The sequence below is a fragment of the Xenopus tropicalis genome, chromosome 6 (assembly GCF_000004195.4).
Source record: "Xenopus tropicalis strain Nigerian chromosome 6, UCB_Xtro_10.0, whole genome shotgun sequence".
In the NCBI taxonomy this organism is placed as follows: Eukaryota; Metazoa; Chordata; class Amphibia; order Anura; family Pipidae; genus Xenopus; species Xenopus tropicalis.
Window position 1 is genome coordinate 18,262,540 of NC_030682.2, and position 17,297 is coordinate 18,279,836.

Genomic DNA, 17,297 nt, shown 5'->3' on the forward strand with positions numbered 1-17,297 from the left:
GAATTATATATATTCAAATTAAAGCGAAAACCAAAAGGTCTCTAAAAGCTATTGGTATAAATACTGTGTAACAGGTAGAAACTTACCTTCATTTCATACTGGGAATCTTTTTCTTTTGTCTCTTGATCTACAGGAAAAATGAACATAGTTATTGCAAAATCGGAAGGATTCCCAGTCGGCTTGGCCCGCCCCTGAGACCCAGAACCCACCCGGACCCGTGGCCTGCAAACTGCGTTTGCAACCCGCATTTTAACTCGCTTTGACCCACTACCCAATCCACAACTGCCTTATCCGCAAACCCGCTGAGCCCAATTTAGCAGGAAGTGCTGTAGTTGCAATCTGGAAGTGATGTCATCAGAAGTGGGAGGGGTAGAAAAGATATTTAAAAAGATGTGTAAATGAGTAAAAGATAGGTAATATAATATACGATAAGAATATGGATAAAACCTGCAACCCAATCCGTGACCTGCTGACCCCCATCTATACCCACTTCTGAAAAATCTACCTGCAACCTGCAGGGTACTCACTTTTCTTACCCGTGACCCGCGGGTACCTGACCTGCGGCAGGACTCCTCAGCCATGCTATAATATATTTATGCTTTAAAACTCAAGCAATAACATCAACAAAGATGAGCAAATTCCCATTGAACAAATAAAGAAGTAGGATATGAATATTTAGCATTGTTCTAATTTCAGTTGCTTCTCTGTTACCTTGAAACATATTGTCGATTTCCCCATCTGTATTTTCTTGAGATCCCTGTGGTTCTGTTGGGTTTATGTCATGTTCCTCTCTCTCTCCTTCTATCTTTTTGCTGCTGGGCTGCTCCATATCCACAAACTGGAGAGTGTCAGCAATGACATCAGCCAGTTCATCCAGCTCTTTGGGGCTGAGGTTATCAACGTTCAGTTTGTGCTTTCCTAACTCCTTCACCACGTTCTGGATGAAAGTTTCTTCAAAAACAGATTATAATGGGGTTACTGAATGTATAAATCACAATGGATAAAGTCCTTAAATAGATATATATTACTTATTATTACATTAAATGTACTGTACAGGTTCATGGAAATCATAATTCACTACAAAAAGTAGGATCTTATAGGGTTTTTAAAAACTAGGGATGGCGTTGACCAGATGCCAGCTGCAGAGCAGTTTCCCTCACCTTGTTCCATTGTGAAGTGATGGATTTGGAGATTTAAAATCTCTCTGCTGTCCAGAGAATCTGTGCACTACCCACTACAGAAAGCACAAGGACTTCAAGATTCCCACAATATTGTAAGACTAAAGGGGGTTGGGAAATGGTTCCAAGCAGCACAGAGACATCATGGTTTTCTGTTCAATCCGTGGGACTGGATACAGATGCAGCCACGTTCCTTTACCATTTTGTCACACTATGCCTCTTCCAGTTAACACAACTACAAAGCATTGTCTATTGTGTTTTGCTGACAAGTCTTTGCACTCTAGCTCCATCTAGAGACAGGATTTAACACTCACAAATGGTGTCTGGACATGGTGAGACAAAATGTGAAAAGTTGCTGGTTGCATCTGTGGCATATTTCTTTTAGGAAGTTCACATAGTGATTATGCTCCTGTTTTACATAAGCCCAACTGAATGAACATACTGTATGTCAAAAAGATGCTTTATTTTTCCTTCAAATGGGAATGAAAGCCAATAACCCCAAACCATGCATTACATAAATTAAAACCTAGAAGGAAATCACTCCTGGTTCCCCAAAACTCAAGATCATCTTGATAAAAGACAAATCCAAAATGGTAGCTGTACAGAGGGCAAAGCTGTCTTGAATTCAGAGAGTGATAAAGTGTTTTTCCAAGTGATTTTTCAAACAAATATGACGTCGGGCATAGAAGAATTATTGCACGGTGGAATGAAACCAATGAAATAGTCTGTGTATAAGAAAATCCACTCATGTCTTACTTTGACTCAAGATATAATATTTCTAAAATAAGAAATATCAAAATAGAAGAAGTAATAATATGGTGGGAGCAACATACAGCTATGAATTTTCCTACGTTACTATACACATTTCTGAAAGAAAATATATTACCATCCACTGCACTCAGAGGGTCCTTGGGGTCTTCAAGACGAGAACTGGATTTATAGATCAGTGCTCCGAGACTTGGCTTTGAAAGTACTCCAGCTTTTGGTCTCTGAAGGAAAGACTTTATTTTAAAACCATCCCCTTTATCATCTTTAGGGAGCACTCCATCTAGCAGTTTCATCTGGGGTAAGGAGAGGTATCTGTTAGGGGTAGAAGAGTAAAATTTTGCTCTTCCATTAGGGTTGGTTTTATCGGAATTGTGCTCCATTGTCTTTTGTGCAAGGTAAGCTTTAAGCGCTATAAGGAGAGATTTCTTCTCTTGGTCCAGCTTTTTAGGAAATTTGCCTGGTACGGGTTGGGTCAACGTATTCGAAGGAAGGTTCTCGGGGGGGTATGAAAGCATGGGCAATTTCCCTTTGGATTTCTGGAATATGCGGTCAATAAACCGATCAGATTTGATGTTATCAGTCTGGAGAAACAAGAAAGAACTTAATTAAGAACATGGGGAAATGTCAAGTTTTACCGAACAGATAAATATTAGATTGACTTTCACTTCAGTTCCATAGAAAAATGTCAAGCGGTGATCTAGCACATCGTATCTAATTGCCAGTTCTTTTTAGGAACACCACTGGGATTCGCTTATGTCAAATTCATTATGAGACATCACGTCGTTTTAACAGTTGTTCAAATTAGGGGGAAAAAACTTCATAAAACTTTTCCAATCAAATTGCTCCTGAATGGTTAAACTGTGTAGCAGATCTGGAATATTCATTTGGTCAGGAGCTAAATCCAAAACAACTTACTATATCTTATCTTCTATAACATATCTTCATCTAAATATCGAAACAAGTGGTTATGAGGGCCACATACACAGATTTATTATACTATTCTATGAATTTCTGAACATTATGATCCTTGGTGTCCATGTATTTCATCCCAAATACAGTTGATTTGAAGGATCACCAGAGTTGATGAGCTAAAACATGAAACCAGGCACAAAGTCAACTTAAATTTGTTAATGTATGGAGTGTCTTTTGTTGGCCTGGAGCTGCTGCAGGTCTTTCAAAGGAGAAGGAAAGGTAAAAACTAAGTAAGCTTTATTAGAAAGGTCTATGTAAATACAGCCAAAAGCATTCACAGAAATGCTGCACTGAGTCCTCTATCAAAAGAAACACAAGATTTCTTGTCTCCTTTTTTGTAAACATGTTCTTAAGGTATCTGACTTCCTCTCTCAGAGAAATACTTCATTCTCAGGCCCAGAGGCTCCGCAGCTCTCTCCTCTCTCCCATCTCCTGCTCCCCCCCTCCCATAAGTATTCACTCCCCCTCCCATAAGAATGTGTAATCTGAGCTGCCAACGGCTATAGCTGCAGCGGGAAGCTATGAAGACCAAGCTAAAATGGCAGCTGTAATCTTAAACAAATGGAGGGAGCTTCTAGGGCTCTTTACTCAGGTACGGTAAAGCGTTCTGAATCTGAACTACCAGTGGCTATAGCTGCAGCAGGAAGCTACGAAGACCAAGATAAAATGGCAGCTGTTATCTTAAAGAAATGGAGGGAGCTTCTAGGGCTCTTTGATCAGGTACGGTAAAGATTTCTGCAGAATAAATATATTGTTCTAGGTGGCACTAATGTAGCCACAATCTATTGGCAGTAAAATGCCAAAATGACTTTCCTTCTCCTTTATAATAGCTAATTATTATATTAATTAATTATTATATTAATAATCCAATAGCTAATGATCTTTAATTTCCATCCTTTGCATGCTGGCAGATACAGTCCAACAAAAGATACAGAGCTGCATATGGGTCTTCTCTTTGTTCCCTCAAGGGTCATCATCCAACACAATCATAACCATTGTGTGAATACAGAAGGCATGCTTATCATGACCTAAGTAAACTTTATGAAGCATCACTAACTATGGTATATGCTTACAGCAGTAAAACACTGACATAATTAGTAGGTTTTAGCCTCATACTCGTTAGTTTGCTTTGATTAATAGAATTGATGATGTCTTGAAGGCCGCAAGATTCTGAATCTCTGCAACTGGGAATAATTAGAATCATTCTGTACATTTGACTAATGGGAAACTATAACCTTTTAATAATTAATCCGTATATTTTGTTTACTTTTCAAAATAGTCAGTTAAATGCAAGAGTACAGCTAATTATGGGCACAGAGGAACATTCCTTTCTTGAGCATTTGCACTATATGATTGGGAGCAGACACTGCTTGGTGCCATATTGGAGAAAGGCTACTCCGGATAAGGGGTCTTTCCGTAATTTGGATCACCATATTTTAAGTCTACTAAAAAATCAATAAAACATTAATTAAACCCAATAGAATTGTTTTGCATCCAATAAGGATTATTTATATCTTAGTTGGGATCAAGTACAGGTACTGTTTTATTATTACAGAGAAAAGGGAATCATTTAACCATTAAATAAACCCAATAGGGCTGTTCTGCCCCCAATAAGGGGTAATTATATCTTAGTTGGGATCAAGTACAGGAACTGGTTTATTATTACAGAGAAAAGGGAATCATTTAACCATTAAATAAACCCAATAGGGCTGTTCTGCCCCCAATAAGGGGTAATTATATCTTAGTTGGGATCAAGTACAGGTACTGTCTTATTATTACAGAGAAAAGGGAATCATTTAACCATTAAATAAACCCAATAGGGCTGTTCTGCCCCCAATAAGGGGTAATTATATCGTAGTTGGGATCAAGTACAGGTACTGTTTTATTATTACAGAGAAAAGGGAATCATTTAACCATTAAATAAACCCAATAGGACTGTTCTGCCCCCAATAAGGGGTAATTATATCTTAGTTGGGATCAAGTACAGGTACTGTTTTATTATTACAGAGAAAAGGGAATCATTTAACCATTAAATAAACCCAATAGGGCTGTTCTGCCCCCAATAAGGGGTAATTATATCTTAGTTGGGATCAAGTACAGGTACTGTTTTATTATTACAGAGAAAATGGAGATCAGTTTTAGAATTCTGAATTATTTGAATAAAATGGAGTCTATGGGAGACGGGCTTTCCGTAATTCGGAGCTTTCTGGATAAAGGGTTCCCGGATAAGGGATCCCATACCTGTGTATATATATCTTATTCTCGTATTTTTTTCATATTCTGCCTCTAGAAACCACAACATCGATAGACAATGAGGGCTCAATTATATCTTTATGCTTATTTTTTATTTATTTTTCCATTCAGTATCTCTTCCATTCTTACTGCCAAATTGCTGCCTGGTTGCTAGGGTAATTAAGCCTTAGCAAAGTGCAAAGGCTGGAAAAAAATTGTACACTTTTTGCATTTACAAAACACATATTTTTTCATTACAGTTTTCTATAGGACACTACTGTTAATGACACTGCAATACATTGGAGCTTTCTGGATAATGGGTTTCAATGTAATACGTAGACTCTATACCTGAACTATTAACAGGGGGAAATATGTATTTTTCATTATTTTGGTAATACAAAAGAAAAAATAATAATAAAAAAAAAAAAAAAAAAACACAGAGCAAAATTCCACACCATGGATTTCTGACATCAAAAGATCCCTGTAGCTTTTATAAATATGTAATACTAGGTTTAACCTTTAAATTAGTTTTACTATTTTAGTGAACTCTGCCGCTTTGGAGAAAAAGATCAATAATACATGAAGGATAAAAGGGGAATGGCATTCTACTGAGAAACTTGCGGCCGGCTGACATCATTTATCAAGCGTTGGGAAATTCTTTAAGATGATTTCTTTTAATAAAGATTTTGAAAGAGGACCTACAAAAAGTCAAATCAGCCATTAGGTGCTTTAGGGACGTAATGTTAAATGCTGGTTTTAAAGGTTCACAGAACAGTTTTTTCTGGGTTTTTTAATTCTACTGTAGATATAACAAGGAACAGGGTGGTTCTTTGGTTTAGAGAAAGAATAGTAATAACGAGAGGATTTTCGCTCAATAGAGAATGTCGCTGCTGTGTGTCTACTGGTTCCCTTATTCTAACAAAACCGTCACATAAAAGGGTGAATGGAGGAGGTTGTAGATTAGTTACCTCACAAGCAGGGTCAGACTGGGGGGTGCAGGGCCCACCGGGGCTACCACCCCAGGGGCCCCGCACCCCCCAAGGTGCCCCCGCCAGCCGCGTCCCCCCACGCGCCCCCCAACCCTCCCCCTTCCGACATCCTCCCCTGAGTGTGCATAAGTGAAAAGCTTCAGGGGAGGGCACTACTCCATATTGGTCCTTGCGAGCAGGGTCGGACATGGGGGAAAAAAACCTGGTTGGTCCTGGCTCTAGTGGGCCCCTGCGGCCCCGACCCAATGCCTGTTGCCGCTCCCCTGGCCACCACGGCCCACTACAGCCAGGGCCAACCAGATTTTTTCCCAGTGTCCTGGAAGCCAAGTCCGACCCTGCTCGCAAGGACCAAACATGGAGTAGCTTTAATTTCCATGTTTAGTTCAAGGAATAAAAAAATAGATTCTGTGGGATTAAAACAGCAGGAAAAAAGTATGTTCAGTAGAAAGATGTTGTTGCCTGACAATTGACAATCTGGGGGGCTGTAGGGGATTAAATCTAGAGGTTTTTGCCAGGCATGGATTTGCAAAGAATTTCTGAGTCTCTCAGGATGAAATATCTAAGCAAGTGCATAGATGCCAGAACTGTAAATCTGGTAAATTAAGCAATTGAAAATATCATACTTAAAAAAGTGTCTAGAGAAGAGATACAGTAGCTGTGAGTGGATGAACACATATTTAAAAATTATAAAAAATAAAAGATGGAAGAGTTTGGCCAACCTGAGTTCATCCTGCAGCCAAATAACATGTCATAAATGTGGCTTCCCAACCATTTTCCTGATAGAATGACATTGACATAAACTGTGCCTAAATGATTTACCTTTATCAGTGGCTTTTCTGTCTTGGTTCTGGGATAAAAACTTGGCAACGCTGGTTGTGGAAGAATTCCAAGATACTGGAGGTATCGGTGAAACGATTTGGCAAAATTGGCATTCTTCTCCGATTCGTGATCTCTGTCACTTTCAGCATTTATCTGTGAAGCTCTAAAAATATATTCAAGAGATAAATCCATGAAACACGCTACACATTTTTCATTGAATGCTTGGGTAAGTATTGTACCCTTATGTGCCAACCTAACCAATTGGAAATCCAGTTGAGCACAGACAGTTATTTTTGTTATCACACCATTCTTACCTTGATGTGCTGGAACCATCCGAGGAAAGAGCATCCGGTTGTCGGCTGTAGATTTTGCGGATATTTGATAATTCCTTGGCAATGATCTGTTGAGTGAAATCATCCTTCCAAGTTAAACCTGAAGGGGAAAAAATTCAGTGAAGTTTGAAAAAACCCAAAGCTGCTATAAAAGATAAAAAATACCTGAAATAGTCTCCAGTCATTAGCTAAAACCAAGGTTAGAGGGGACCAATTAAATTGTACTGATGATTATGTTTCCTAAGGATAAAGGTTTAAGTGTTTCTGGATGGACATTTCGCAGCTGCTCGTTTCACTGGAATAATACGATACCAAGGGTCGGACTGGCCTGCCAGTTGGTACCAGCGAATCTCCATTAGCCTCTTCTTATTCCTATGACAAGTATCTACAGTATATCCCGTATAACATTTAGCAGGGGACAATGGATGTCAGTTTCCCTGAGGGCTGTAGGAAGCCTTGTCTGACACTGGTCTCTGGATAAGGGGTCTTTCTGTAATATGGATCACCATCTTACTTGGGGTCGAGTACAAGGTACAGTTGTATTATTACAGAAAAAAAGGAAATCATTTTTAAAAATCTGAATTATTTAATTAAGTGAAATAGAGTCTATGGGAGATGGCCTTCCCATAATTTGGAGCTTTCTGGATAACGAATCCCATTCCTGTATAATAACATATAATCATCGCTCTAATTAAAAAAATAGCACTTTCATAATATTTGTGAAAACCGGGCCCTGCTTTCGAGTTCTAACATGTAAAATGCAAGCGTTTCCAGGCGTATTTACTGGGATTTTCTTCACATTTATTAATGCCCCAAAAGATGAGATTGCAGTTCCCTTCTAGTTAAAGGTTCTTGAAAAGAATCAAAATATTGACATTAACCTTTGGATGTGTTAATAAAAGTAATATGAAAAAATCCCAGCGACTGGGATCCCTCGATCAAACAGGCTGACTTTAATAAGTAAATGTGCCAGTGAAGGTGTGCATAGAAATAGTATATATTTATGCACAAAAATATGGATAATGGCTGTTGCTTTGGTCTAAAAAGCACTTCATTATTCCATTAAAAAAAAAAAGCAGGGAGATCTATTTGTCAAAAAAATAAAAGTGGCTGTCTCTATGGTACTTAGCCTTTATATGAGTTCGGCAGTGATGCCATATTTATTATAGCACATTCTGTATGTATTGTTAGACAAGATCAATTAGTTAGAGAAGGGTGATGAACAGGAACAACAAAATTAATGTCGTGAATGTTAAAAATCCCAGACTGATATAATCCCTTAACAAAATCCCCTTGTTAAACTTAATATTGATTTTGTCATAATACAATGAAAAGATGGCAGTGTCAAGGTGGTCTCACTGATAGGGATAAGGACACAAGGCCAGTGAAGCTTCCATTAAGTAGAACAGTTTTAGTGATTTTATATATATATATATATATATAGAGCCCTCATTGTCTGCTCAGTAACAACTGAACATATAGTCACATAATGACATAGTCCATCAAGTTCAACCCATCCAAGTAAACCCAGCACACACAAACCTATACTTACCAATCTATACACTCACATACATAAACTATATATACAAACATTAAAACTAACAGTAGATATTAGTATCACAATAGCCTTGGGTACTTTGCTTCCACTCATACATATCCCCAGCCTATGGGCAAACACATCACTTGTATCACCCCATCCCATATGAAAGTAATTCCTACCACATGCAATTCCCCATTTAGGTGTTTTAAGAGACCTAATCCAATTAAGGGGCAATGGTTATATGGAATTTTTGGTATTATTTGGTATTTTCTGATCAATATCAAACCCAAGTTGCAGATTTTTTTGTTCCCATTTCATGCACAATGAACTGAGCCTCTTTCTGTGCCTACTTGTATGTGTAATTAGCTATTACAGGTAATAGATATATAGAATATGACCCCTTAACAGCTCCATTCACCCACATGCAGTATGGTATGCCAATAAGGACAGGAATTAAAAAAAGAAGTTTGTTTGTTGTTTTTTTTATTTTTTTAAAAGAAAAATATTGGCTAAAACAGCAGAATGAATAAGATCCCCGGGTACCATGAGTGACTAAAGTACATTTTCGGTACCTGCCCGTCATTTGGACACAGCTTTCCATCGGCTGCACCATACTGTAGAATACATTTTAATGAGCACTATAGGAATACGATAATGAAACAGCGGGGTTTCTGATTCCATTGTACATTCCAACTTTGAGAACAGGAATTTCGCCTTTCCACTCATACATGAACCTCAGTAGAACATTCCTCCTTCTCTTCCAGTCTTCTGCCTCATACTGTGAAGAATCATACCATAAACCTTTCATTCCAGCATGTGAAATGATGTAGAAAAGAAGCCTGAATGGGATCATAGTGCAATTTCCTCTCCTTCTTTGTCTTTGCCGTGGCATCTCGTTGAAGTTCTTGGCTCTTGCCCCAATTATAATAATTTAGTTTCACTATCTGAGCAGGATCACAGACCTGCTATGAAGGTATTACTTCCATGTCACTAAAGTTCAACAGTACAGTGGCACAGCCAGCATCCGACGGACAGTCCCTGTTGGATAATAGGCCACCGTTTCATTTCTAAGCTTTACATCAGTCAAATGGACAATTTAAATCTCAGCATATCATTTATCTGAAGTGAATGATAGGACATATGAATATGGTTGGCTACTGTGTTACTTGTTTATGTACAGTACATGAGGCATTGTGAAGTTCTCATAATCAGCTTATATTAGAAAGGTTTTCTACATTTGTTCAACAAAGCTATGTAGCTAATTAAGAGAACAGCCAGATAGCCTTCAACCACATTAACACATACAGTATGCTTAAGAGTAAACACTTAACAATATTGGCTAAAACCTTGAAAACAAATATCTCCATAACAACAAGCAAATACAAGTTGAGGATGGTTACTGTACATCACTACTGCACTGATAATGTGGTCATCTTGACAATGCCGTCTGTCCATATAATTGTGAGAGGTGGTACAATCCCATCCAGATGTCATCCAGACACATGTCTCTGTATAACATGCAGTCCATGCTGCAGAAACAAAGGTAAATGGAAGACCCTTCCAAAGGTCCCAGTCTTTGGATCTATCTAATCAGAATCACTGTATTTGCCATGGTAAATAGACCGTAACTCTAACTGGCAGATCAACAAATACTTGAAAATACTTTTTATAAATGACATCAAGAAGTTGTGTCCATTTTTGCTCTACAGACTGTGGTTTATATAACAACTATGTGTTATATAAACCACAGTCTGTAGAGCAAAAATGGACACAACTAGTTGATGTCATATATAAAAAGTATTTGCATCCATTGTACTTCCCAATAGCTGCAATAGGCTATAGTGGTTCACCTACTGGTGATGTGGGTTGCACAAAAATGGATCCAACCTATTTGCACTAGGCACCAGTGCTTCTATCCTGCCTCGTCTTCAAAGTAGCGAGTAAGGGAAGCCCGATACAGCAATTGCTGAAAAAGGGGCATGACTGGGCGGGACAAACTGCCAGACAGGGGTTAATAGCTGGGGCTTAGTATCTAGCATTTTGGGCATATGGTATTTGAAGCAGGCGCAGTTAAGGAGGGCATCCATTTTGGAAAGAGAAAACGGAGTCCCACTAGCCCTCCCATTGTTACCCTTTGTGTTAGTTGTCACAACTGTGGCCTGGGTAATGGGATACAGGTCAAGTTGACCCAAGAAGGTGAGTATTTTGGGGATATGATGAAGCAAGAGTTAAGGGAGGATGGCCCGTTGTCACAGCTGGGCAGCGGGTCCCTGGCAATGGAGATAGATTTTGTTGGCAGTGCCGAGTTTAGCAAGTCCCACTTGTTCAATGGCACATGGTTTTTGATGTTTCCTCTCTAAGAGCGATGGGTCTCTGGGAGGTGTTACATTATATATATATATAAATATATACAAAACGCAAGACTGACGCAAGGACACTTCCTTGACAGGGCGCGTCAGCTTATGCATACTTTGTACAAACCGTGTAACTAAACGTGTCTCTTTTCACTAAAATTAATTTTCTCTTGAAACTTTATAATGGAGTGCTGGGGTAATGTGTATAGAATATATATATATATATTGATACCTTGGTTTAAGCATGCAATCCTGCCTACCCACCATGCTGGAAGGCACGAGAGGCTGGTGGCCAGTACGGATGGAATGCACTTATTTTGGTCCATTGCCAGGGACTTTAGAGCTCGAAGTATTACTGTTTAATATTTGTTAATATACTTGTTAACACTGTTATTATTTAATTGTTATTTATATTTATGATTATGTGTTTTATTGCTTATGTCATGTAATAAAGCTGTGGCCAATATAATTTCCAATGAAGGACAAGCTGTAAGTCAGTAGTTTGGGGCAAAAGGAGGGCAGGTATTTGGCCCAAGTCAAGTGCTCCTTATGACAAAGGGGAACTGTGGAGCTTTTGCCGCCTTCTAGTTGGTTGTAATTCCACAGGCTGCATCCAGTGAATCATGCAAAAGCTAATTTTACAAGTGAGGTGCTACAATTCATGAAATATATAATACTGGCATAACCCAACCGCCTTGTTCCAATACTAAAGTACAGTAAAGTGACAAGGAATGTGTTCTGAGTTGGAGAAGTGATGTAACCTTAGAGGTGGGTGCATCTCAAGTGGGAAGGAGATACAGTAATTGACTTGAGGTCCTTGGGTCAAAGGACACTAAATGAGTGCATTAAGGTACAAAAAAGGGCTGGATTCATCTAAAAACTAGAGAGACAGAATAAAGCGAGGGTTCAAGTGGAAGACCCTTCCAAAGGTCCCAGTCTTCGGATCTATCTCATATTAGAATCACTGTACTTGCTATGGTAAATAGACCATAGGTGTTATATAAACCACAGTCTGGACACAACAAGGAATGTGTTCTGAGTTGGAGAAGTGATGTAACCTTAGAGGTTGGTGCATCTCAAGTGGGAAGGAGATACAGTGATTGACTTGAGGTCTTTGGGTCAAAGGACACTAAGTGGGTGCATAAAGGGACAGATTCATCTAAAAACTAGAGAGACAGAAAAAAGTGAGGGTCCAAGTAATGTATAGATTCATATAAGGTAGTCAGTCAAATGACCACATGAAGCCACATCTATAAGCAGAAGCTGTGAGACCTGCATAGGTTACGGGAAGATCCTCAGATCATTGTGTAGAATCTAGTTCAGACGCACAAAGTCAACGACAGGCCGAGCCCGCAGGACTGTACCACAGGCAATCATTGTCACTGGATAAAAATGCAATTTAGCGAATTTTGGTTACTTGCCAACTAATAATGGGAAACCATTCAGTATGACATTTTCAATATGATTTTTCTCTGCTAAAAATTAAATTCTGCTGCTTTGTAACGGATTATGAATGCCACGGTTTGTAATTACAAACTATTTTAATCACTAAATCAGAACCTGGCAACTTAAAAAGAAGGAAAAAAGTGAAAGTACTTCACTGTTCTTATAAGAAGGGATTTGTTGATCTGCCAGTTAGAGTTACGGTAACTTAAAAGAACTTTACTACATTTTGTACAAATAATATGGATATTTTTTTACTGGAGGGGGGGGTCATACATTTTCACTTGCATTACTTATTTCACATTTGGGGTTTTTATATTATCTCAATTTACATCAGAGATCAGATGGTTTAAAGCTTAAATATAGTCTATGTTTTGTACTGTAAGTGAAGGTGTGATATATCCTTTGGTATTCTGAGTAGGTGGGATTAGAATCTTACCTAGCTGCTTATTGGCTTGATTTTACTCTAGGTATGCTAGCTACAGGTACCCAGCTCCCACATGACAACGTTTGCAGCTTGTATAATGCTCTAAACTAGTCTTATTTATCATAGCTATTTAGCATTTAGCTCTAGAACAGGGGTACCTAGAGTTTGTCACCCTGTGATCTACTCTTGCCACCTGGCCTCCATCATGAGATCTACTTTAATAAAAATAGTTGATGTTTAATACCTAAATACACATACCACATGTCATCCTGCCTTATGGTCTACCAAAAACTTTAAATCTACCTCTTGGGCACCCGTGCTCTAGAAGTTTAAGTTTTGAGGAGTCAAGTCTCACTATGGCCTCCTTACGGCATGTTTTCTCATGACTCTGTGCTCTGGTTGAATACATGCCCTTTTTTGATTTGAGGCTGCTGGCTCTGATCGTCTCTTCTAACTTGACTTGTCATTTTCTGACCATTGTGATGATGGCCCTGCCAGCCTGGCCATGAATCTACCCACTCCGCCTCTATCACATTTTGCATTATCACTAGTCTATCTGAGGGTAACAGGGGCTAAACCCTACCCTATAAGCACGAAAACATTGTCTGGATCTTCTCTGACCTTGCACAACAGCCAAATAAACACGAAGAACTGAAGTGAAACAACAAGTGCAGAAGGCACTTTATTAAGGGTGGCAAAAAGTCACCCTGGTAACTTTAAGAGCTATATTTCAGGGTTTAAGTGTAGAGATCTCTACACAGATGAAGTCAGGGCTTCTTGTGCCAGTAATCCTCTCCTGCTTTGCTCATCCTGAATGATGATGCATGAAGATGTCCCACCTAAATCCTACACTGTCCTGCCCATACAAAGCTGCTTACAGAACATTTAGGAACAACAGGAAATAATGTAGGGTTTTTATTAAAAACTTCACAAGAAAGAATTAACATAACTCAGACTGACATGCCGGCCAATAATTACAACTTACAACCAAATCCCCCCCCCCAGTCCACTGGCCAAATGTCCCGATGAAGAACCTGACAAATGGACAAAAACAGTCTCAATCCTAGGAAGAGTCTATGCCTTTGCCATGGATTCCGGAAAAGGACTATGGAAAATCAAAACTATTTACATCCATAGGAATTTGTTGCTCCCGGTGGTCTGAAGGAGTAAAATCCAAAATAGTGAGCTTGAAATAATGTAGGGACAAGGTCTATTGCTCCACCACTATAAATGAGCCCTATAATCTACAGTATTAATGTGTACCAACAAGCTATTATTTTTTAGGAGGCATTGAAGAAGCTAACATAATATATCTTGAGCTGCGAGGAAAGCTAGCATAAATCATCTTGTACCACAACAAGGAAGAGCTGTGGATTATCAGCTATTATGATAACAGGCACTGACTTTATGTTTAATAGCATAGGAGAAGCACTATGCTTGACTGTAACATTTTAGCTATACCTTCAAGAGTCTTTCAAAGTACAACTCCCACGCTTTTCTGTTCATGTAAAAAAAAAGGTAGAATTATCTATCATCCTCCATTAGGCATGTCGTTTATCATATGATAAAAAGCATACAGATGTATCTGAATGGATAGGGTTTCATAGTCATTTAGGTTGATGTCCATCAAGTTCAACCTTTTTTAATTTTTGTCTACATGAAACCTGTGTAATTGGTGTTTGATCACGGGGAAGGCAAAGAACCTCATCTGAAGCCTCAAAAATTTGTCTCAGATGGGTTAAAAAAATCTTTCATGACTCCAAGATGACAATGGACCTTCCATCCCCTTCTTGAAACAATCTAATGTATCTGTCAGTACCACCACTAAGGAAAGGGTTCCACACCTACACAGCTCTCATTTTAAAGAACACTTTCTGCACCATAAGATTGAATGACCTTTCTTTTACTTCTAATGGATGCATTCAAGTCTGCTGGAAGGATCTACTGGTGAATAAAGCATTAATAGAGTTTATTGTATGGTCCCTTTATATTTATATATTGCATATCTTCTTTAGCACCTCTTTAGTAAACAATTCCAATTTGTTAAATGAGATTTCATACCCTTAACCAGACTAGTTGCTCTTCTTTAGACTTTCTTTAGACTTTGGCTATTTTTCAAGTGCTTGCCTTTGCTCTAATTCTCCAACTTCATTAGTCTTTACATTCATAGATGATAATTGATTTTAAAAAGCCATCTTCAATTTTCCTTGACTTGACAAGGCCATTATATATGTGAACTTGGCAGTAATGTCAGATGCTCAGCACTACCTCCCCCCATGTCAGCATGTTCATGTGAGGGCTTGTAAGCAGTCATATAGTTTGTTCTGGAGGAAAGGTTGGTCTCTGAGAAAAATATCATGGGGTCTTTCTATAATTTGGATCTCCATACCTTAAGTCTGCTAAAAAATCATTTAAACATTAAATAAACCCAATAGGCTGGTTTTGCCTCCAATAAGGATTAATTATATCTTAGTTGGGATCAAGTACAGGTACTGTTTTATTATTACAGAGAAAAGGGAATCATTTAACCATTAAATAAACCCAATAGGGCTGTTCTGCCCCCAATAAGGGGTAATTATATCTTAGTTGGGATCAAGTACAGGTACTGTTTTATTATTACAGAGAAAAGGGAATCATTTAACCATTAAATAAACCCAATAGGGCTGTTCTGCCCCCAATAAGGGGTAATTATATCTTAGTTGGGATCAAGTACAGGTACTGTTTTATTATTACAGAGAAAAGGGAATCATTTAGCCATTAAATAAACCCAATAGGGCTGTTCTGCCCCCAATAAGGGGTAATTATATCTTAGTTGGGATCAAGTACAAGGTACTGTTTTATTATTACAGAGAAAAGGGAATCATTTAACCATTAAATAAACCCAATAGGGCTGTTCTGCCCCCAATAAGGGGTAATTATATCTTAGTTGGGATCAAGTACAGGTACTGTTTTATTATTACAGAGAAAAGGGAATCATTTAACCATTAAATAAACCCAATAGGGCTGTTCTGCCCCCAATAAGGGGTAATTATATCTTAGTTGGGATCAAGTACAGGTACTGTTTTATTATTACAGAGAAAAGGGAATCATTTAACCATTAAATAAACCCAATAGGGCTGTTCTGCCCCCAATAAGGGGTAATTATATCTTAGTTGGGATCAAGTACAAGGTACTGTTTTATTATTACAGAGAAAAAGCAAATCATTTTCAAAAATGTGAATTATTTGCTTATTATGGAGTCTATGGGAGATGGCCTTTCCATAATTCTGAACTTTCTGGATAATGGGTTTCCAGATAACGGATCCCATACCTGTACCATCTTTTTCCAAATGAATGACTTCCATGGTTGCACAATTTAATTGGAATCTGTGCCAATGGGCTAAATTTTAATATCATGGCTTTTTTTTTAAAAAAATGCGTATCAGAAAGCAGATGGCAGCGAAACATTCTCTCTTTTATTTCCATAATATGTGAAGCGATAAACTTCCATGGCTAAAGAGCAAGAGGGCAACTCTTTCAAGTCACTTGTTAATCCCTATAACTTTCCTGAATTTCTACTGCCAGCTAGAAAACAGCTCGGTGAGCAAGTCAAGGCTTTTATTTAGTCCCCTGGGATTAGCGGCTGGGATGCAAACACATAACAACTTGGACTATATGGTATAAAAACACATTAAAAGCAAGAAGCAATTTTGTAAGTTGCTGGAAAAGAAAAGACTAGAAAAAAGGAATAGAATATGTTTCTCCTCTTTCAAACGGATATGGGCAGGCATTGAGCCCTGGGCATACAATGGGACACTTTAGTCCTAATTGTTCTAAAACCCCAAAAAGCATTTTATCTCACACATCTTAATGGGGTTCTCAAGCTTTGGGGGACCAACATAATGAAGGAGAGTGAAATGTTTGGTGGGGCTATCAGTAGATGTCTTCCTTTGGAGAACGCGCATTTATATATATATAATTTATATATTATATATAATATATAAAAGGTGATATCTTTTGGGGGAGACTAAGGGGGAGATTTACAAAGACCTCAACGCTTGGAGCATTAATGCGTATGCTCCGAGCGTATTCTCGGCGTTTTTTTCGCGCTCGCACAACTTTTTCGGGCAGATTTTCTCAAGCGCCCACATGAAAAATTTGGAAAGGCTCTGCCGCTGTTTGCAATGGTCCGGTACGAAAATTCCGTGACTTTCGGATCGCCAATACGATATTATCGTGACTAATTTTCATTTCCAATGCGAAT

General features: G+C 38.5%; 1 protein-coding gene across 1 annotated transcript in view; it reads right to left on the reverse strand.

Annotated features, from left to right (window-relative positions):
* Positions 1–17,297, reverse strand: part of ptprn2 (protein tyrosine phosphatase receptor type N2) — a 620,616-nt gene that overhangs the window by 429,225 nt on the left and 174,094 nt on the right. Inside the window, exons 4-8 of the mRNA XM_002935174.5 lie at positions 7,273–7,390; positions 6,959–7,121; positions 2,065–2,527; positions 712–951; positions 87–127 (exon numbers count right to left, since the gene is read on the reverse strand). Coding sequence (XP_002935220.2) covers positions 87–127; positions 712–951; positions 2,065–2,527; positions 6,959–7,121; positions 7,273–7,390 — 1,025 coding nt within the window. The remainder of the gene's footprint in view (positions 1–86; positions 128–711; positions 952–2,064; positions 2,528–6,958; positions 7,122–7,272; positions 7,391–17,297) is intronic.